The sequence below is a fragment of the Mus musculus genome, chromosome 10, assembly GCF_000001635.26.
Source record: "Mus musculus strain C57BL/6J chromosome 10, GRCm38.p6 C57BL/6J".
NCBI classification, from domain to species: Eukaryota; Metazoa; Chordata; class Mammalia; order Rodentia; family Muridae; genus Mus; species Mus musculus.
The window spans coordinates 24,661,643-24,684,817 of record NC_000076.6 but is presented as its reverse complement, the minus strand read 5'-3'; the positions used below and the strand labels follow the sequence as shown (position 1 = coordinate 24,684,817).

The 23,175-nt window shown below is 40.3% G+C and overlaps 1 protein-coding gene across 5 annotated transcripts in view; it reads left to right on the top strand.

The window, feature by feature from the left end:
- Enpp1 (ectonucleotide pyrophosphatase/phosphodiesterase 1) overlaps positions 1 to 23,175 on the top strand; it is a 74,246-nt gene that overhangs the window by 27,342 nt on the left and 23,729 nt on the right. For 3 of the 5 annotated variants that reach the window (NM_008813.4, NM_001308327.1, XM_006512598.4), the window contains exons 2-12: positions 5,558 to 5,630; positions 6,789 to 6,905; positions 8,715 to 8,840; positions 10,143 to 10,203; positions 12,706 to 12,803; positions 14,796 to 14,875; positions 15,019 to 15,138; positions 15,700 to 15,809; positions 19,842 to 19,907; positions 20,191 to 20,263; positions 22,843 to 22,951. In NM_008813.4, the coding sequence (NP_032839.3) occupies positions 5,558 to 5,630; positions 6,789 to 6,905; positions 8,715 to 8,840; positions 10,143 to 10,203; positions 12,706 to 12,803; positions 14,796 to 14,875; positions 15,019 to 15,138; positions 15,700 to 15,809; positions 19,842 to 19,907; positions 20,191 to 20,263; positions 22,843 to 22,951 (1,033 nt within the window). Of the gene's footprint in view, positions 1 to 5,557; positions 5,631 to 6,788; positions 6,906 to 8,714; positions 8,841 to 10,142; positions 10,204 to 12,705; positions 12,804 to 14,795; positions 14,876 to 15,018; positions 15,139 to 15,699; positions 15,810 to 19,841; positions 19,908 to 20,190; positions 20,264 to 22,842; positions 22,952 to 23,175 lie in introns of those variants that run through there. The other 2 variants (NM_001308329.1, XM_006512599.2) reach the window with 2 other exon arrangements.

Sequence of the window (23,175 nt, the reverse complement as noted above, 5' to 3'; positions counted from 1 at the left end):
CCTTGGGGAATTATTCGTTTCTCCATAGTTCAGTTTCCTTAAACCGGTGCAATCATCATAATCACTGTGAGAATGCTCTTGGGAGGATTAAGTGACTCAGTATAAAAGTCTAGAACACCTTAGGATGTACTTTGGAAGTGACAGGTGTTATTCCTATTTTCTCAGAACTCTGTACCTGCGTGGGGCTTCTGGAGACCCTGTAGTCTGTACTATGAATCTGTTGGTTAACTGTGAGGCTGCTTCTTGCTAGTTTGTGTCTTTCTCATTGATGCAAGGCTTCTTCCGGAGTTCTTCTCTCTAGACTGTTCCTCTGAGATGGAAGATTTCACTACAGTGTCTTCTGTTCGCTTTACTTTTGTGCTTCTTCACTGAACCTCATTTCGTCATACACAGATAAACACTTGTTCATTGATAGAGAAGGAAATTACTTTCTCCTCCAATTACCTTTTTGTGGCCTTGTTACCTCTTCTTTTGCCTCACCCTGGGGCTGAGGCTACCGGTATCTTAGCATCTTTTGTGCTTTTCTACTGTAGCTCTTGTCAAATTTTGTTGTGTTAATTTATGTTAATGTCTACTGCCCCCCACTTTATCTCTTCATAGGCTCAGAGTTGCTTCCTTTGCAGTCCTGGCTGTCAGTGGAGGGAATACACATAAGTAGGCATTCATATCTTGGTGAATACTTGATTTAAAAAATGATGAAAATTAAAATAGTGCTAATATGGAACTGCCAAGACGGCCCGGTGGGAACAAGCACATGCTACTTAGCTTAAAGAACTGGGTTCAGTCCTCAGGACCCACTTGTGGAAGCTGAGAACTGAATCCCATGTGCATGCATGTATACACACACACACACACACACACAAAACTATAGGTAAATGTAATATAAAATTAATGCTAGTGTGTTTGAAGGAGTCTGTGAGAAAAATGAGGTTTGTGAAAATGCCTGTTTTTTTGTTTTTGTTTTTGTCTCACTTAGTGTCAAAGAAAAACCTAATGATTTATATTTAGTTGAGAACTCTTATTAAACAAGCAGGAAGCTAAAAAAAAAAACAAATATCCTTTAACATAAAGGCAAACCATTTCAACAACTTTGTTTTTGTTTTGTTTTGTTTTGTTTTGTTTTTTTTTACATCATGTGCCTCAGATTTCCAGGAAATATTTTGCTATAATTTTCAAGAAACTATCCAAAATATAAATTGATTTATTCAACTTATAAGTTGAAAATGTCAAAATATAAAAGTGTCTGAATTGTTTCAGAGGTAAGCAAAGCTTGGTGAGGGGTTAGAGAGGTGGACCTGGGTTCAACTCCCTGCACATGCATGGTCCTCACAACCACTTGTAACTTCAGAGATCTGGTGTCATCTTCTAGACCCTGTGGGCATCAGGGTGCATATACATGCAGGTAATAAACTCATACACATAATGAAGAATATTAAAAATAAATGCCAAGAGGACTTTGACATCAGATTAATCTACGTTGAGAAGCAAAACTTCATCAGAGTTCACAGTTTTGAAAATGTTCCAGGGAAATTTTAAGCTAAAATGTTTTCAACAAGGTGTGTTATGATAGAATAACAGACATGGCAAATTTATTTTTTTGTGTGTATATAAAAAAACATGAAGACTATTTTGTTGTTATATATACATGTTTTAATTCTGTGTTACACATTATATTATAAAATGTAATTACAAGGAACTTAATTTTTGACAATGAAGAGCTAATTATGAAAAGAGAAATGTGTACTTTCTGGTAGTTAATAAGAGGGCAGGGTATCACATATACATGGTTGCCTGTTAAATGGTTAAACCAATGGGCACAGTTTAAATGGTGGCTTACAGTCAACTCTTTCCAGCCTGTTCTTTTTCCTCCCGTTCTCCCACACAAGTGCTCAAGTCTGCTTGATCCTATTCAGTTATTCCACCCACGCTTTGACTCCCAAGTCTGCCTTTCTGTTTTGTTGATTCTCCCTTCCCAGTTCTCAGGCTGTGCCAAGTTTTCAGCCAGTTTCCCACCCCGTTCCTAGATTTTAATGCCATTTAGATCCATTGTGGTCTAGATAGGTCAAGCTGAGCTGCTGGAACCGGAAGGCCTTTCCCTTTCTGTTCCCTATCACTTGGCCGTCCTCGTCTCTGCCTTTACTGCCACCCTTCCCCATGGTGCAGTCAGCATCCAGTTCATCACACCAGAGCTCGGCCATGACTCCCTCACTCCCAGTAGTGCTCCCTGCTTGACTGACCTTGAGTTGCTTCTGTTTCCTGTCACCCAGGCTCTTGGCATATGAGTGGGTCTGTCCCTGTTTGTTTGCTTGTTTGTCTTCTGTCACATCTGTCTCTGAGGCTAACTCCTGGAGATGTTCCACAATACAGAAAAGAACATGTCTGTCTGTCTGTCTGTCTATCTATCTGTCTATCTATCTATCTATCTATCTATCTATCTATCTATCTATCTATCTATCTATCTATCTATCTATCTATGAGTATACTGTATCTGTCTTCAGACACATAAGAAAAGGGAATCATATCCAAGGACCTCAGGACCTCAGGAAGAGCAGTCAGTGCTCTTAACCACTGAGCCATCTCTCCAGCCCAGAACGTGACTTTTTGAACCAATTTTTCTGTTCTGTTCTTTTGTGTGATGAGTACGAACAGTTTTGAAGTAATTGTGCTCAGATAATCATTGCCTGCCCTTAACTGCATAGGCAGTGCTGCTTTTCTGGTTCTCTGATACGGGCAATTTCATTCGCCATGGTTTAATTAGATAGTGCTGGCTTGCCAACAACATTGTTTGAGATCTAGGTATATTAACATTGAAATACATGAAATACTAACTTTGTTGCTAGCCAAGTAGTAGTAGAACTACAGATATGGATCATCAGTAGCTAGTCCTATCATGCATTTCAGATTCTGTCAGTGATTGGTCAACAGACACCTGTCAGTCAGTTCAGCATAGACGGCAACATGTGTTTGTGCTGTTTCCTTGGCGACCAGGGTTATGCCTATGTGACATTTTATAACAGTCAGTTATTGAAAGGGCAGTTGATGGATAAAGCAAGCGCAGAAATGAGCAGAAAAATGATAGTGCCAGGGCTGGAGAGATGGCTTAGTGGTTAAGAGCACTGACTGCTCTTCTGAAGGTCCTTAGTTCAAATCCCAGCAACCACATGGTGGCTCACAACCATCCGTAATGAGATCTGATGCCCTCTTCTGGGGTGTCTGAAGACAGCTACAGTGTACTTACATATAATAAATAAATAAATCTTTGGGCTGGAGCTAGCGGGGCCGGAGAGAGAAAAGTGTCTGAAGACAGCTACGGTGTACTTACATATAATAAAATAAATCCTTTAAAAAAATGATAGTACTGGAATCAAATTCAAACAAATATAGATAGAGTTGTGGAGGGCATAGCTTATGTGAGACTGTTGACATTACCACAGTTTGGATGAAGACAGGAAGGCGGAGGAATGGCGTGAGGGCTGCCGCATGGGCTTATATGAGGAGTGTGCTTGTGCCCATAAGACTGGGGAACCCCAGGAGTGAGGGATCACAGTGGGATAGCACTGTGCACTGAGGAAGCAAAAGGACTCTTCACAGCACAGAAGCGATCTTTATTTCGTATTGTAAGTTATGCAAAGGATGGGCAGGGAGCACACACATAGGTCTGAACTGCTCAGATGAATTCTACAAAGCAGACTTTAGTTCTCTACTGCTTAGTGTTTGCGCTACAGTGTGTGAAATACAGATGAGTACTTCTGCCAGCTTATCCTCTATACGGATAATTTACAGCAAAAGGGATTTTGATGTTTTGAAAAGATGCATGCTCATTCCTTTCTGTGGCATCACATATCTCTGTCACCGTATGGACAGTACCAGAGAATTTCATCAGTACCTTTTCTGATACTTTATTCTGTTCATTTGTCCTCAGGTAGTTGCTATTCATGTCTTCCTCTGATAAGTCTCCGTTTTTTATGGATATACTAATAGTTATACCAGGCATATGCAAGACTACATATATACAAATACAAGATATACAAGTATATACAAGTATGTTCAGTACCTCAGTGGATACCTGGAACTGGGGTAGTACTGGGCTTTATATTTATATCATCTATATATTTATATTTATATCTATCTATGTATCATCTGTATACCAGTCTATCTCTATATCTTATATTTTTTCTCTATTCATCTACCTAATAAAGCCAAACTTAAAAAGTAGACACATATTTACATTAAAACTAATAAAATAACATCAAAACAATAATGAAACAGCCATAACAATATAATGTCATAAAAGTTATGGGAATTTGATTCTTCTCAAGGTATCTACTTGTACCGTCCTCGTCTTGCTTGTGATGAGATAAAGCAAGGTGGGTAGAGGAGGCTCTGGGACATGGCCTTAGGCTGCTATCGTGGGTTCCCTGAATGCAAGCACTACAGTACTATGTCAGGGTATCTGAAAGCCCTGGATACTCATAAAACTGACAGTGCATACAGCATAGATACATTAAAAAATGGTGTATGTCTAGAGAGAGACAGCACAATGACACATTCTATGACTATTTAAAATATTGTACGATTTAAAAAATAATTATTTCCGCAATTCTCCTTTTAATATTTTCTGATGATGGTTGGCTGTGGGTAACTAATTGGAAAGTGAAGGCACAGATAAAGGGAGACTGCTGTGTCTATGTTTAGGGTTTTTTGTCTTCACCGTCCCTCGCACGCTCCGGAGCTTGCTCTTGGAGGTAGCACTTACACTTCCCTTAGTCCCAAAGCACTTTTGCTTACAGTCCTTTCTCTGTGAATGCTGAAGTGCCCTGTGAGCTGACATTCTAGGGTGCTTTGAAGGAAATGCCAACTTGGAAAAGGTGGGCGCACGCAGTGGGGGGGGGGTGTTGTTCTGTGGATTATTTTCCTCCTTTGTCTTCTGACCCTCAAAACTTGTTGTTGACCTTAGGGGTTCCAAGCTCAGTCATTTTAAATATTAAAGGCAGGAATCACGGGGAGGGAGAAGGTGAGAAAACAGAAACCCTGGAAGGATCCTGAGAGATTGGTACAGTCCAGCTCTCTGCTTTTACAGATGAATAAGCAGATGCTTAGACCTTATGAACCCCTTCAGCTCATACTACCAGCTCATGGCAGTGCTGTGGCCCAGTGGTCATTCCCATGCCCATGCATGGCACATCTGAGGGTGCTGTTCTGGGTTTAGGTTTGTGAGGTCACGGCTAGCACGTTCCTAGATGGCAGTAAGAAGTGGAGTCTCAATAGATTTCCTTCTTTTAAGGATTACAACTTTCTTCTGGCTAATTCCTTTGTGTGAGCCAAGTGTTACATTATCTTTGGATGATTTAGAAAGTTGCTGTCTGACGTTTATCACCATCTCCAGAACAGGACATAAATCACAAGTATGTGGTCTGAAATGTTTAAAAAATGAGCCTGTCCCTGTGATCAGCTGCCACATCTGGAAACACTGCAAAGTCAGAGACATGGAAAGGGATGAAGTTGGGGGAATAGGAGGATGTCAGAAGGCTCTAACAGTCTTTTTCTCTCCTTACAGGTTTTGTCAGTATGTGTGCTAACAACAATTCTTGGTTGTATATTTGGGTTGAAACCAAGCTGCGCCAAAGAAGGTAATTAATGTTGTGGGGTTCTGTGTGTCTGTGCCTGTGGATGCATGTGTGCCTATGTGCATCTCTGTGTGTATGTGTCTCTGTGTGTTTCTCTGTGTTTGCATATGTGTATGATTACATCTATATGTATATGTGCATGTGTGTGTGTGTGTGTGTGTGTGTGTGTGTATTTGGCATTATGATATGATTGAGACAACTGTAATCTTCAAGTCCTGTGCATACTCCACAGATGTTGAAATTTTCATAAGTTTGATGCTGGTTTAAGCACTCTTCCTAAAGTCCTATCTTATTTTGGCCATACAAAGGGTCTTTTTTGCTTACAAATTTTTATATTAAAATGTGGAGTAGAGTCTGTGACCAAAAAACAACTCTCCACCCCTAAAGAAAAACCACGAAGACATGACCAGAGGTTCCTCCAAAGCCCCAAGTAGTTGGTTGCTAAAGCAGCTCTGGAGGTTACTAGGAGACCAGTTAGCATCCCTAAGTGACAGAGTCTCAAGAGAGTTTTTAAGATATTTCTGCCATTGCTAATTTCAAAGTAGTAATGAACTCATCACACTTCTAATTGTGTTTTCCTAGTATCAAGAACAGGCTCTATATAACACCAAAAAAAACACCATATAGGTAATGAAAGCAAACCACAGGCAATTTCTGTGGTCATTCTTTTGATTCGGTAATGTCTCCCCCCGTATCCCATATGGTAGGGTTGAATTGCATACATTTTTGTCCTGTTCAACTATCCTGCTATTATAATATTACTCGTCTAAATGTTTAGTGATTGTTTGAAATATGCCAATTTTACCTGTCTGGTTAGTATACCCTAGAGCAGATATACTCAAGCTTAATACAAATGAAAAGGTGGGCTTTTGTGTTACCTAATCTGAGCTCAGGGTAGCGTAGCATGCACTGTTTTAACAGTTGTCAGATGCATATGACGCAACAGCAGTTACTGCGATTCCACGCTCCGCCCCCTTCTTCAGGTAGATCTAGGAAAGTCAGTTTCCTCACTTTAGTTTCTCCTTGTAGAATGTCCTGGTTTCCAAGCGCCAGATGTGAGTTACACTCCACAGTGGTGGCATCTTGACTCAGGTGTGCCTTAGCTCGTGTATGCGTTGTAATTTTGTGATTGACACCACCTGACTTATTCATCATTTTCAGTAAAAAGTTGCAAAGGCCGCTGCTTTGAAAGGACGTTCAGCAACTGTCGCTGTGATGCTGCCTGTGTCAGCCTTGGGAACTGCTGTCTGGATTTCCAGGAGACCTGTGTGGAACCAAGTAAGTGTGGTGGGAGAAGGGGCGGGGTTACAGGGAGGGGTGGAGTCACGAAAAGGGGTGGAGTCACGGAGGTCAGGAAAAGATCTCCCGGAAGCTGTGCATCTTTCTGTCTGTGGTTGGATTAACTCAATGATTTTTCTTTTTAGACGCCATTCATTCATTCGTTCGTTCGTTCGTTCGTTCGTTCTTCGTTCTTCGTTCGCTCATTTGTTTATTGAAACAAGGTTTCTCCTTGTAGTTCTGGAACTTGCTATATAGACCAGGCTAGACTTTAACTCACAGAGATTCACCTGCCTCTGCCCAGAGTACAGAGCTCAAAAGCTTATCTCCAACATACCCAACTTCGTTTTCCCAATTATAAACATTATAATTGGGAAAAAGTTTAAAGACACTTGCAGGGTATTATAATTCTAACACTTCTGGATGTTTTAGCAAAGTGAGATTATGAATTTAAAGAATGCTGCTTTGCTGAGCTTTGATGCTGCAGATATTGCTGACAAAATTATTCATGGCCTGAGGTTGGTATTTCCATCTTGGTCAAGCTTCAAGAATGGCATATATGGCTTGATCATGATAGTCCTTCTTGTCCTGGGAATACTTTTATTCTTGACCATTGTGATAAAACTTGCCTTTAACAACAGCAATATGTTGGTGGCCAAAATACATGGCTTGAAACTAAAAATGAACCTCCAGAGTTATTAATTTAACAGGCTGGCAGTCAAAGATGGTAAGTTCTGCACAGAGCCTAAGACAGAAGTGCATTGCTTTTGATAATGCATATTCCACAACGGGATTCTTGTCAGAACAACCCAAGACAGACACAGTCTTGTTTATGAAATAAAAAAGGGGGATATATTGAGAGGTTTTTGGAGTCACTTGGCAGGAATTTGACACTGGGCCGTGACAAGGAAGTAAGCTCAGGCAGGAATCTGATTTTTGGGGTAGAACAAAGAAGTAGGCTTCAGGCAAGAATATGACTTTAGGCTAGGACAGGGAAGTAGGCTCAGATATCTTGGTCATCCTGATAAGCCCTTAGAAACAGCAATCACGGGAGTGGTCAGGGGACTTTGTTTATTGCCTTGCTTGTTCCTTGATTATTTGTATCTATTGTCTTGCTTGTTCATCAACCTAGAACTGCCCCTATTATATGCATGTAATTAAAAGCATACCATTACATGTAATTACATGCATGGTATAAAATCAGATTGGGAAAAAAAATAAACCTGCCTCAGCCTCAGAACTGGATGGGGTCATGTTACAGAATAATAAATAAATAAATAAATAAATAAATAAATAAATAAATAAATAAATAAAACAATTGAAACTAAAAATTGAGATAGAAGTAAAAATTTAGGGATTTTTTTTGGGGGGGGTTTGGCTGGGTTTTTTTTTATTTTGTGTTGTTTTTGACACAAGACTCTTGTTCTATAGCCTTGGCTGGCCTCCAAGTTGCCATTCTCCTGCATTCTCCTAGTTGTTTACTAGCATGCATAGTTCTAGATTTAACTTTGGGAACCCTGAAAATGGCTGCTGGAATGAGCAAGGGTTTTCTTATGTTTGTACAATAATGATGATGTGCCCCAGTTTAAAAACAATGAAATCCCAGGTTTCTAGTGAAATATTACTGCTAGGTGCCTGCGTGTTTGCCATCTGTTAGCTCAGAAAGGCTGGGCGGAAGCAGAATCTCAGGGGTCAGTTATAAAATGAGTGATCATCTCTTATCCTCTTGTCCAAAATGGTGTTGATTTTTACAGATGTGTTGAACTTGAATCATAAGTATCTGTTTGTTTGTTTGATGCTGGTTTCTAGCACATATATGGACTTGCAACAAATTCAGGTGCGGTGAGAAGAGGCTGTCCAGGTTCGTGTGCTCCTGTGCAGACGACTGCAAAACCCACAATGACTGTTGCATCAACTACAGTTCTGTGTGCCAAGGTCAGTTTCCCTACCCTGGGCCCTCCTGGAGCCTGGGCATCTGCCTTGGGGAGGTTTTGCATCGGCACCGTCTTTTCTCAGAGCAGCTGTATTCCATGTCATCACAGTAGCAGATATGTTAATGGGCCAGTTATGGAATGGCTTTGATGTGTACATGAACCAAGGACACGTGATGTCATCCAGCTGAACGATAGTTACTATCTGTATGTGGCTGACCTTATTTTACCTGAAGCCAATTTTCTATTAGTTTTTTTTTTCCCTACCATCCTCCTTATGCCATTTAGATGGTGTCTGCATACTTACTACTGTATTTGAGTAAGGATCCTGTCCCAGTTCTGGCCAAGGCTTTCTTGTAATGAAGGAGCACAGTTTTGGCCATGGAGCGCCAGAGCTGGTTGATGAGACCAGGCACACTCAGGGTGGAATGGCTGAAGATGGGAAATTGCTTTGAAGGATGCTAACAGTGCTCCAATGTTTTGCTCAAGAATTAGAAGGTGTCTTGAAATCTCTAACAGAGCCTGAGTCTAAATGTGAGGGAACACAGAATAGTTATCCCTGTATTTCACAGAGACAAGTTGCATAACCTGTGAGGATACTTCAGTCCACCAGTGTTAACTCCTTTTCGTATTAAGTTGCTTAGTGTTTGCATGTAGCCTGTGCATTTCTTCACACATACCTTAAATGCTCTGCAGTTACTCACAGTACCCATGGAATACAGGAGCTATGTGAATAATTGGTATACAATACCACTTAGGAAATTAAAGCTTGGGTTGGAGAGATGGCTCAGCGGTTAAGAGCACTGACTGCTCTTCTAAAGGTCGTGAGTTCAAATCCCAGCAACCACATGATGGCTCACAACCATCCATAATGAGATCTGATGTCACCTTCTGGGGTGTCTGATGACAGCTACAGTGTACTTACATATAATAAACAAACAAATAAATAAATAAATAAATAATAAATAAATAGGAAACTAAAGTTTAATATTCAATAGTGATGCGATTCAAAAAAAATGAATATTTTCAATGTGCATTTGGTTGAATCTGTGGGTGAAGAGAATCCAGAGGTGGAGGATGAGTAGTGTATTTTCATCTTACAGTTCTGTATTTCGTTTTCTCCCGTTGACTGTTATTTCGAGACAGAACAGCTCTCTATATTCACGGTATTTGTTTACTGCCAGTGCCTCGTGATGTTTTTGTTTTGCTTTGGGGGATCTATGTTGCTGTGTCTGAAAAACACTGCATTCCTGCCATTCTCAAATGTGCTCACTTCATTCTATTTTTATTTTTGAAACTATTCCAGATAAGAAGAGTTGGGTAGAAGAAACATGTGAAAGCATCGATACCCCGGAGTGTCCAGCAGAGTAAGCTCATGGCCCGACACAGGCATACTTTTCCCTTTTTGAGAAGGGTTTTTTTTTTTCCCTTTCTCTTTCTAAATTAAGATGAAAAATAGTAATAAATCATTGGTTAATTAAACATTTGCTTTCACCAGACTGTGTTTGCTGCTGGTTCTCCAGAGGACTGTGGTATGACCCTTTCTCTGGAAGCCAGTAGAAAGAAACACCATGAGTAATAGCGGCTGTTATCCGTGAGTGTGGTGGTGTGTCTGTAGCCTTCTACGGAAGAAAGCATCTTGGCTCTACTATGGAGTTTTTGGTGTTGAACTTGTAGCACATTGCAGTTCTTTAAATTTTTTTCAATTTTATGCACTTTTAGCATAAATAACACATCTGTGAGAAAAAGTTACATGATTTTTTTTTTTTTTTAATTTCAAGACAGGGTTTCTCTGTGTAGCCCTGGCTGTCCTGGACCTCACTCTGTAGACCAGGCTGGGCTCGAACTCAGAAATCCACCTGCCTCTGCCTCCCAACTGCTGGGATTAAAGACCCAGCTACATGAGTTTTGTAATTCATCTGTGTTCTTTTTTGAACTATTCATGTCAAAAAACATTTTATTTTATTTTATTTTATTTTATTTTATTTTATTTTATTTTGAGACAGGCTTTCTCTGTGTAGCCCTTGCTGTCCTGGAACTCCCTCTATAGGCCAGGCTGGTCTAGAACTCAGAGATCTACCTGCCTCTGTCTTTGTAGTGCTGGGATTAAAGGCATGTATCACTACCATGTGGCAGAAATACATTTTTTTTACCAGTTTAAAAGTTTTTTAGACTTTAAAATACTTTAAACCTGTATTTTAATCTTATTTTGTTCATGTATGTATTTATTTTGTCATACAACATTTTTTGTTGTTGTTTGAAACAGTAGTAATGACAACTAAAACTAAACCTAAACTAAATAATTTCACCAGAAGAGGGCTTTTAGGGGGGAGGGTCCTCTCTAAACTGCTTTTTAAAATGCCAAGATATACTAAAATTTTAGACTTGCTCAATTTTTCTTTCTAAATGTTAATTGTTGCTTTAAAGTATAACGTAAGATCTTTTTTTGTTGTTTTTCGTTTTTGTTTGTTTGTTTGTTTGTTTTTTCAAGACAGGGTTTCTCTGTATAGCCCTGGCTGTCCTGGAACTCAATTTGTAGACCAGGCTGGCCTCGAACTCAGAAATTCACCCGCCTCTGCCTCCCAAGTGCTGGGATTAAAGGCGTGCGCCACCACGTCCGGCATAACGTAAGATCTTTACTGGAAACTAGAACTCCTGGCATAATTCAGAGCATTTTATTCTGAGAAATTACATTACCTGGCATTTCAGTGACCTGAATTTTATGGCTTTTGTTGATTGACATAGTTTTGTGCAGTGACTGAGACTATACACATTTGATTACACTCACCCAGGAGGGCCAGGTTATCAAGAGTAGTTACTGAGAATTGTATAACAAAGTTCTTCCTTTGGTGTGGTTGCTTTTGGTTAAAATGGGAGGGCTGAGAAGATGTGAGAGCGAAAGCTCATTCACCCTCAGATTTTAAAGTTCTGAGAAACTGTGGGCAAGATGATCACTGTTGTTTAGCTATAAAGTGATGCAACTTTTCTACCATCCATTAGCGAAAGTGTCTGGATGCAATTTCTGAGCCATGGCTGTTTGTTTGTTTGTTTGTTTTGTTTTGAATCCATGGCTAGCTATTCTCTTTTGTCAAGTGTACCTGATACAGTGTTTTATGCCCTCTTGGGCTTTCTGTGGCACACACCTCTGTGTCTTTCTGTGAACTCATCTTTCAACATTTCCAGCCACTTCATTGTTTAAATATATGAACACTGTGTCTTTCAGGCTTCTGCACCACATACTTATCTCTTCAAAATATACTGAACTTAAATATTAAATACGGCCAGGGATGCAGCTGATGGGCAGAGCGCATGCCTAGCATTAGTGGGGACAGACCTGGACTTGATCCTCAGCGTATAAAAAGAAAGCAACAAAGCCTAATTATAGCATATGTTTTATGCCTAATGAGGCACCATCTACTGAAGGAGAGACAGAGATTTGTTCAGAAAAAGAATTAATGGGGAAAATGTTGTTTACTTGTCAAATTTAGTTTCTTAGAAAGTTTGAAAATCTTATAATATGACAATATCATTTGACCAAACTTTTGTAATGTCAGAAAATATGATTGAAGTTTCTATGTTGTAGCTCAAAACAGTATGGATCCTTATAAATATTAATGGTGATACATGCATGTGAATAACTTTTTGATAAAATATGTATACAAATATAAATGCATGAAGGATGTTCTCTTATGTTCTTGCTGACTTTTCAGATAATTTCAGTTGCATGCTGACCTCAATGAGAAACCTTCACGAGGGTGGAGCCAGGGAGAGGGTGGGGCCAGGGAGAGGGTGGAGCCAGGGAGAGGGCATCCTCATTGGCTGTGTCTTCATTTTGTCTCTTTACACAGTTTTCTTTTACTCTTTACCAGGTTTGAATCACCCCCTACTCTCTTGTTTTCTTTGGATGGATTCAGAGCTGAGTATTTGCACACCTGGGGTGGACTTCTTCCTGTCATTAGCAAGCTGAGTGAGTAACTTCAGCGTTGAGTACTGAAGGGTCACGACTTTGGAGATGGATGAGGGAGGGGGGATGTTTTTGGAAAAGTACTGTGAAGCGTCTCACTGTTTTACCAAACTTCTCCATTGCAAAGCGGTGAACTTTCAAGACCACTAGTGTTGATATTGTAGATCTTGGAAACCGCTCCAAAAATACTTCTAGCTTAATTGGTTGTCCTAGTGTCTTAACCCTTGACCATGACTATTCATATTTATTATTCTTGAGAATTTTGGGAAAATACTTACTTGCTTCCTTAGTTTTCAAGCTAAAATAGTATGACAATTTTGGAAACAATAGTATACAACTCATGTAGACTACTAGCTTCTGTCATCATCTGGGTAAAACTGAATAGCCATTCAATTTTGTGTTTAATTTTTTGAGATGTCTTGTGTAACCTAGGCTAGCCTTAGACTTGCTGTGTAGTTAAAGATAGCCATGAATTCCTGATCTTCCTGGCCTTTCTTCCCAGGTTCCAGGTTACAGGAATGCCCACCTTCAACTTCTTTATCTTAACTAAAGCTCCCAACGAATGACTATTCTCCAAATTACTGATGAGATATGATACTATTTTCTTAATGTCTTTGCTAAGCTTTAAGTCTTAACTTTAGTGAGTTAGCACCATCATTGGAAGTGGGAGGAGCATGGTTGGATGTGACCACTGTTAGCCTTTGTTAGTTGTTAGTGCTTAATAGTTGCTATCTTGTTCTATGTGCCTGAAATAGAAGTAGATAAGCAGTTCTTGTAGTGTTCTTCTGGAATTCTAAATTATCTCCTAGACAAATACATCCTGCTGTTTTAAACCTTGAAATTACTCTCAGTAAATGCATATGTCAATCATTATGTTATGGTAACTTAAAATTTTCAGCTTTTCATGTGTGCCTGGAAGATAATCTTTTCAGTCGTCACTTGGCATAAATCAAGCCCGTGGACTTGGAAGTTGTTAGCCAGCCCTCTGTCCCTTCCTGAGACTTGTCTATGTGGTACCTAACATGGTTCCTAAATTCAAAGTGAAGGAGCTGTTATATTATATGTGTGATATTTAAGCCGAGTCAAGGCTTAGCTAACTTAAGCTACAGCACTGGGTAACCAGGAGTGTTGGGCTTGTGGCTGGTGACGCAGAGCCTTTAGGAAGGTCACACATATGCAGACACAAACCAATCTGAGGATCTTTTTCAGATAACGCAATTCAAGTGCTGGGGTCAACAATTGTATGTTCCTCTCCTAAGAGCAGACAGTGCGGAAGAGTGAGACACGGGGCTAGAAGGTCAGCAACAGCTGACTCCTCCGTTCCCCTTGATATACTTTTTGTTTTTAAAGTAACTAAGAAGCTCATTCATGGGTGGCTGATTTGTGTTTTATAGCCAGGGACAATGTCACCTTAACTACTGCATCTTATTAGTCTAGATTTAGCTGAGAGTGCAGCCACTTTTCCTTATATTTACTGTTATTTAGCTATTTGAACACCAAGTATCAGGGGTCACTACTTCTGTCCATCTATTCAGGCTACTGATGATTATAGGATAACTGCTTACTTGGCTTAATCACTTTGCTTATTGCTTTTCTAATGAAGACTGTAAGGTCTGGAGTTGAGGCTCAGGTGGTAGAGTGCTAGTCCAGCATGCATGAAGACCCAGGTTCAGTCCCCAGTACTGTATAAACCACTCATAATGGTGGATAGCTGTAATCCTAGCACTGGGAAGGTGGGGGCAGGAAGCTCGAAGTCTAGTTTCTCCCTTGCTGTACAGCAAACTTGATGCCAGCTTGGGTTCCATGGGAAGGGAGAGAAAGAGAGAGAAATAAATAAAACTTTTTTTTTCATTGTTAATACTAAATTTGTAGCACTTGTGTTACTTTTGACTTGTTCTGAATTTTGATCTGGCTGTTTGATCTGCATCCTGGGATAATTTACTTAATGCGATATGCCTAATAGCAGTGTCTGTTGTTGTTTTGTTTTCTGTCTAGAAAACTGTGGAACATACACTAAAAACATGAGGCCTATGTACCCTACCAAGACGTTTCCCAATCATTACAGCATCGTCACAGTAAGTAGGCACTAGGCACACTCTGTGTTTGGACCAGGAAAATGTAGTTGAAGCACTGTTCCAGGGCATAATTCAACTTCAGATGAGCATGAGGTAATTTGTTTTGAAATTCAAGCTATAATCTGCAATTGGTCTTTCCTTAGGGACTTTATCCGGAATCCCATGGCATAATTGATAACAAGATGTATGATCCCAAAATGAATGCTTCTTTCTCGCTTAAAAGTAAAGAGAAATTCAACCCTTTGTGGTACAAAGGACAGCCGGTAAGCTACTTCTTGTGGCTACTAAAATAGTTTGTTATCCATACTTATCTTAATCAGAGAAAAATAAACTGATTCCGTAGGAATTTCGGCAAACTGTTGCAGGCGACTGTTGACTGTCTCATATGTATGTATGACTACGCAGTTTACTCTAGAGATAGATTTGGGTTGTACCAAGGCTCTTTTTTTCCCTCAGCCTGAGACTTTTCTCCTGAAGTTCTAGTTGTTTGGCATGGTAGTTTTTTTTCTTATTATTTACCTTTATATGCTTATGGTGCATAGTGTTATAATTTGATGTGGGTGCATGCTGCATAATTATCACATTATTGTGCTTTATATTTTCATCTTAGATATTTAATTTTTTAAAATAATATGAAGTAATACTAAGGGGATTTAAATGTTAATTACCATGATCTGATAGCATACCTCATATACAGGGTTATTGTAGCCTAACTGTTGGAACTTGAAATTCCTGTCACTGAAGATGAATGCGTTGGTATTGTTCTCTGTCTCCTTCGAGGTTAATATCTTCACCATCTCACTCCCTTCGTGTGTCTTTGCCAGATTTGGGTGACCGCTAATCATCAGGAGGTCAAGTCCGGCACATACTTTTGGCCAGGATCAGATGTGGAGATTGACGGGATTCTACCAGATATCTACAAAGTGTATAATGGGTATGCAGTGGCTGAGCTTTCCCTAGGCTTTGTAACATAGTACAACTTCCATTTCTCTTTACTTTTCTTTTTATTCAGTCCTGAATTCCAACACTTGAATGACACTCTGAATTAAAGGTCTTCTTTACAGAGTCTTAGATGGTGCTGAATAGAAAGTAAAATCAGACAAAGAGTTTATAGAATCATTTACAAATTGTGTTCTGATCTTTGGGCAGTTTTTTAAAATGAGGTAATACTGGGCATGTTGGTGCAGGACTGTAATTCATGTAGCAAGGCACTGAGGCAGGATGGTTGTGAGTTTTAGGCAAGCCTAGGTGGTAGAGTGGGATAAAGGCCTGTTTATGTGAATGGAAGGCCATCCAGAGTTTCATAATCAGACTCTGTTTCAAATGAGACAAATGAAAAATAGCATAGAAGGAAGGAAAGAAGAAGAGAGGGAGGGAACAAGGGAGAGAGAGACAGAGATCACAGTGGACACAGAGTTCTGAGCATAGAAGTGCTATGTATTTTTACTTTAGAAAGTAAAAGAAAAAGAGAAGGAAAGGAGAGTTGGATTAAAGAATTCATAACCAGGAGCTCTGGCATGGTGGATACAGCATAAAGAATACTTAGGTGGGAACATGCCATGGTGGAGTCCGGAACATTGTTTAAATGAAGATAGTTGTGTCTCTGTATTTCCATTTCTAAATTACTTTAATAGATTTACTCTCTAACATAAGGGCCTATTAGGATAGTCTCTCTGATTTTCGAAATCATACAAACATTTTAGGGAGGGCTCTTTTTTTAATTGGATATTATTTACATTTCAAATGTTGTCCCCTTTCCTGGGGCCCCCTCCGAAGAACACCCTACCCCTACCTCCTCCTGCCTCCCCCTACTCACCAACCTACCCACTTCCCACTTTCTGGCCATGGCATTCCCCTATACTGGAGCATACAGCCTTCATAGGACAAAGGGCCTCTCCTCTCATTGATGTCTGACTAGGCCATCCTCTGCTGCATACGCATCTGGAGTCATGAGTCCCACCAAGTGTGCCCTTTGGTTGGTGATTTAGTCCCTGAGAGCTCTGTGAGTACTGGCTAGTTCATATTGTTGTTCCTCCTATGGGTCTGGCAAACCAATTCAGCTCCTTAGGTCCTTTCTCTAGCTCCTTCATTGGGGATCCTATGCTCAGTCCAATGGATGGCTGTGAGCATCCACCTCTGTGTTTATGAGGCACTGGCAGAGCCTCTCAGAAGAGAGCTATTATCAGGCTCCTGTCAGCAAGCACTTGTTGGCAGCCACAACAGTGTTTGAGTTTGGTGATTGTAAACGGAATGGATCCCTAGGTGAGTCAGTCTCTAGATGGTCATTTCTTCAGTCTCTACTCCATACTTTGTCTCTGTAACTCCTTCCATGGGTGCATTGTTCCCCATCCTAAGATGGATAGAAGTATCCACACTTGGTCTTCCTTCTTGAGTTTCATTAGGTTTGTGAATTATGTCTTGGATATTCCGAGCTTCTGGGTTTCTGGGCCAATAACCACTTATCAGTGAGTGTATATCATGTGTGTTCTTTTGTGATTGGGTTACCTCACTCAGGATGGTATCCTCCAGATTCATCCATTTGCCTAAGAATTTCATGAATTCATTGTTTTTAATAGCTGAGTAGTACTCCATTGTGTAAATGTACCATATTTTCTGTATTCATTCCTCTGTTGATGGACAGCTGGGTTCTTTCCAGCTTCTGGATATTATAAATAAGGCTGCTATAAACATAGTGGAGCATTTGTCCTTATTACATGTTGGAGCATATTCTGGGTATATGCCCACAAGTGGTATTGCTGGGTCCTCAGGTACTACTATGTCCACTTTTCTGAGGAACCACCAAACTGATTTCCAGAGTGGTTGTACCAGCTTCAAATCCCACCAGCAATGGAGGAGTGTTCCTCTTTCTCCACATCCTTGCCAGCATCTGATGTCACCTGAGTTTTTTATCTTCCCATTCTGACTGGTGTGAGGTGGAATCTCAGGGTTGTTTTGATTTGCATTTTCCTGATGATTAAGGATGTTGAACATTTTTTTAGGTGCTTCCCAGTCATTCGGTATTCCTTAGTTGAAAATTCTTTGTTTAGCTCTGTACCCTGTTTTTAATAGAGTTATTTAGTTCTCTGGAGTCTAACTTCTTGAGTACTTTGTATATATTGGAGATTAGCCCTCTATTGGATGTAGGATTGGTGAAGATCTTTTCCTAATCTGTTGGTGGCCTTTTTGTCCTATTGACAGTGTCCTTTGCAATTTTATCAGGTCCCATTTGTCAATTCTTGATCTTGCATTGCAAGCCATTGGTGTTCTGTTCAGGAATTTTTCCTCTGTGCCCATATCTTCCAGGCTTTCCTCCACTTTCTCTTCTATAAGCTTCAGTGCCTCTGGTTTTATGTGGAGATCCTTGATCCACTTAGACTTGAGCTTTGTACAAAGAGATAAGAATGGATCAATTTACATTCTTCTATATGCTGACCGCCAGTTGAGCCAGCACCATTTGTTGAAAATGCTGTCTTTTTTCCCACTGGATGGTTTTAGCTTCTTTGTCAAAGATCAAGTGACCATAGATGTGTGGGTTCATTTCTGGGCCTTCAGTTCTATTCCATTGATCTACCTGCCTGTCACTGTACCAATAATCTCAGGAGATGGAAAGATCTCCCATGTTTATGGATTGGCAGGATTAATATACTAAAATTGGCCATCTTGCCAAAAGCTATCTACCTATTCAATGCAATCCCCATCAAAAATTCAACTTAATTCTTCATAGATTTAGAAAGAGCAATTTCCAAATTCATCTGGAATAACAAAAAACCTGGGATAGTGAAAACTATTCTCAACAGTAAAAGAACCTCTGGGGGAATCACCATCCCTGACCTCAAGCTGTACTACAGAGCAATTGTGATAAAAAAAACAAAACAAACAAACAAACAAAAAAACAAAAACAAAAACCTGCATGGTATTGGTACAGAAACAGGTAGGGAGGGCTTTCTTTCATTGATTTTAGCAAAACTACCAAAGTAGTTTCATTTATACTTTTGAAATTTATGATTAAAAGCCGTATGATATACCTTACCTGAGAATGTCAAAAATGGTCACAAAGCTCTTCTTGGTCAACTCATGGTACTGTGTGTTCTGTGTGGCTCACTCATGGAAGGAGAGCGAGTGGTCTGTTCCTGTCTCCACTGTTTGCCATGGTTTTTATATCATAGATGGGGTGGACTGTGAGATCTGAGTGATCCCACCAGCCTAGGTGAACCTACAGATTAGTGAGGGGCAACCTACATTTCCTAGATCTAGTACAGGGCACAGCTGATGGTGTGTGAGGGGAGCAGGCTTTGCAAGGACCATGGTAACAGAACCCAGGGACCAGAGGAGGCAGAACTAATTTCATTGGAGGAAAGTTGCCTGGAGAACTGTAGTCTGTTCTCACTGTGTCTGCTTCCCAGTCACCAGTGAACAAGTCCTTCTGAAACAAATGAAAAATACCACGGAAGGAAGGAAGGAAGGAAGGAAGGAAGGAAGGAAGGAAGGAAGGAAGGAAGGAAGGAAGGAGGGAGGGAGGGAGGGAGGGAGGAAGGGAGGGAGGGGGAGGGAGGGAGGGAGGGAAGGAAGGAGGGAGGGATGTGACAGTGGACATTCTTAACTGAATGTATAATACCTCAAAAGAAGACAAGAAACAATTTTTAAAGCCCAATCACATTTATCTGTATAAAGTTAATCATGGTCTTCATTAGAGAAGCAAATTTAAGTTTGAAAATAACACCTTCTTTGTGTGTTGGGGGTGGGGGGGGGAGTCTGTAGGGCAGGGTCTTTCTTTATACACCTCAAACTAAAGTTCTGCGTCAGTTTCCTGATATTGGAATTATAGGATGGAAAATAATCTAAAATAATTTCAGATGTAACAGATACCTGGCTAGTATCACTTACTACTATTTCCAAGAAGAAAAAAAAATGCATTTGACATATAGTTATTGCAGATTTGGTTTAATTTGCTTATCCTCAATTTTAGGTCAGTACCATTTGAAGAAAGGATTTTAGCTGTTCTTGAGTGGCTGCAGCTTCCTAGCCATGAAAGGTATGTAGACAGTTTCTGGTACAAAGGCCGCTTTGTTTCATAGACATCTATACAGACTACAACAAAACTGTTGTTTGCTCTGATGATTTATAGCCAGAGCAACTAGTGAACAATTACAGCTTCATTTTGAAGAATCCTAAGCTTGTAAATGGCTCCTCAGAGTTTTAGGGATGCTTCCCCAGGGATGTAGGATTTTTAATCAGGATCAACTGTTGAATTATTCTTTCCACTCTGTTTTTCAATGTGTTCGTAAAATGTTACATTTTGATACTGTTTGATTTAGACCACACTTTTACACTCTGTATTTAGAAGAACCAGATTCTTCAGGGCATTCACATGGACCAGTCAGCAGCGAGGTAAGTTCACCGCTACCTATAATCACTTCGTTAAATTTAGTATTCCTGAAGTGGACTTCAAGAACCTTCTGTAAGGGACTGTGACTTCTGGAAAGAAAGATATTATGCTTTTTGGAAAGAAATTCTATGTAACCATGTAACTATGTACATGAAATTCTATGTAGCCAGAGAGAACAATTTAAACAAAACAAGAGCTGAGAGAACTGGCTTTGCTTACAGTTTTTACAGCGATACATTGAACTGTTGAATGAAATCACCGTCAGCTCTGAATCTTTTATCCTCCCTTTTCCTTCAAACCTGAGTGCTCTATGAGAAGTCTTTAAGTATCCAAGACTGCAGATTTCTGTGGATATATCCTCTTCTTACTCTTCTTAGGAGACACTCTCCTGCCTGGGAGCCAAACTTATTACTTAAGAGTGGGGCTTGAAAGCATGGTAGACACTATTAAAAGTGAAGAACCAGGAAAAAAATTACTTAATGTTAGCTACTGTGACACTAGGGATGGGAGCCAGTTACCTACGGAATAAAGATCATAATGTTTCGTATTTGACCTTCCATATTTTAGAAACGTAGCCAGTTCCTGGCTATGGCCACCGTAGCTTAAAGCAACAATTCCCTCTTTCTGAGTTCACATCACCATGCCATTCACATGTCATGGAGCATAGAGCATCAATGCCCAAGGTGACATGAACTTCTTCCTCCCTGCGTCTGTGTTCTGTTTTCTTCTGATCGGTGAATTCTTTCCTATGGCCTGAGATGTGGATGAAATTGAAATTACAGACTTGGGAATCCTGTTGGACATAAGATGAAGAAGAGGTGTTGTCAGGTCTATTATCTTTCTCCTCCTATGAGTCCAGAAGACAGACTACAAACCCACTGTCTTCCTTAGTAGTTAAACCTTTACTCCACGTTCCTACTAGTTCCCTGCCCAGGTGATGGAGGCTGGATAGTTTATGAGTCTTTAGGATTCCTTATTGCTTGTCCAGATGGAAGCTTGGCCTGCCATGTCTACTGTGAGCTCTGTTTTGGGTAGCCATGTCTGTGCTCCTTGGCCTAAATGCAAGACGATTGCTAAATGTAACAGTAGGGAATAGGCCTACTCCCCTCCCTCCCCCGCAACTCGAATTTAAGCCTCTGTAAAGAACATCTCTCCTTGTTTTTCTGCCCTGTGCCTGGCATGGACTTGAAGCCTTTGAGAGAGCAGATACTATTCTGCATTGCTTTTATATCAGTCAAGAGAGGGAAATTAGTCCTCGGTCAGGTCTGTTTCCGTCCTTGGTAGTCTTTCCATCCGGGTATGTGTCCAGAAGCTCCATGGCAGCTAGCAGCCTCACTCTACCCAGCTCTGACTCTGTCATCAGGAAAGCAGGCATGTTCCTTGCTAGAGGCAGCATTATGAGGAAGTATGACCAGACTGGCCATCTCACAGTAGGACAAGAGAAATTTTGCTCATGACTGATTATTGCTGTGGTTTTCACAATTGGCCAGGCAGCCAGTGTGATTTTCATTATTGCACTTATTAATTGGTATTTTACTGATATGTAAGACCCATGATGAGGTCAGTTTGGCTGAAAGGCAATTGTTTATTTGGTCATTAAATTAGGATCCATGCAACCTTACCTGACTTGCTCACTTCCCCTCTTTTCTCCTAATGTGTTCTTGTTCCGGATGAAGTCCGCTGCTTTTCAAATCATACTAATTCACTCTCTTCAACTCTTTTAGTATTACTGGCACCTGAAACCATGTTAATATTTAAAACGTAAAATCCATGCCCTTTGGCTGTCTTCCTGTGAGTGGAGGATCATACTGAAGGATCTTATCTTGTACGAATGTGAGGTGTGGAAGCTGTAAGTGAAGATGTATTGCAGAGAATATAGGCAAGACTTTCCTTGTGTGGCTTTATAACACACGAGGAAAAGAAAACGCCAGTAAGCGGCTTACCCAGACTCAGCCCTCCTGTAGTCTTGGAATATCAGTGTACAAAAGAGATGCATTTTGTAAGGAAATAAGGGGTTCCTGAGAGCTGTAAGGGTTTATTTATTTTTAAGTAAATGGAACTACATGAAGCATTTATGAATTAATTTTAACCCCTTTGCAAGTCAGGAAACATTGTGCCCATTTAAACAGTGACCATTTAAATGTTTAAAAAGTTCAAGGTGAGGTTGATGGCGGGAAGTGAAATGCTAATTAAGATAGCATTGGCTTCGGCCCAGACACTGCAGACTGGAGTGAGTGTTAGTTTGGTTTAATCCAGTCTAGTCTGAGTTTGATACTTGAACCTCAGGGAGGGACTAGCTAATGGTACCCCCAGAGTATATAGTTGAGTAACTATGCAATCTGGACCATTCAGCTCCTGATGATTGGCAGATGTTTTATGATCCTGACCTGTATCAGTCTACTGTGTATTTATCATAGCTTATCAATGTTTCAATGGCCCCTTCCCTCCCTCCCTCCTCTGCCCTCTTTCCCTACATTCTCCCCTCCCTCCCTCTCTCCCTTCCCTCCTCTCAGTAGACTGTGATGATGTAGAAATTGCTTTAGCATGGAACACATCATACACAGCTGCTTGCCGTTCCTAGGTCATCAAGGCCTTGCAGAAGGTTGACCGCCTGGTCGGCATGCTGATGGACGGCCTGAAGGACCTGGGCTTGGATAAATGCCTGAACCTCATCCTCATTTCAGATCACGGTAATCCGAGCTCATGAATTCACTCTGTGGATTAAACAGTGTGTCTTAAAGAATTGGCTCAATTGATTCCTGTTTCATTATTTTTACTGAGGGTTGTAGATAAAGCTTTTTGCTTTTAAATGTGATTTCTTAGGGGTAGTTTTTTAGGGAAAATACATTAAATATAAAATGTAATTAAAGTATAAAATTAAAGAAATTTGTGGATATGGCCAGCCATAACCTAT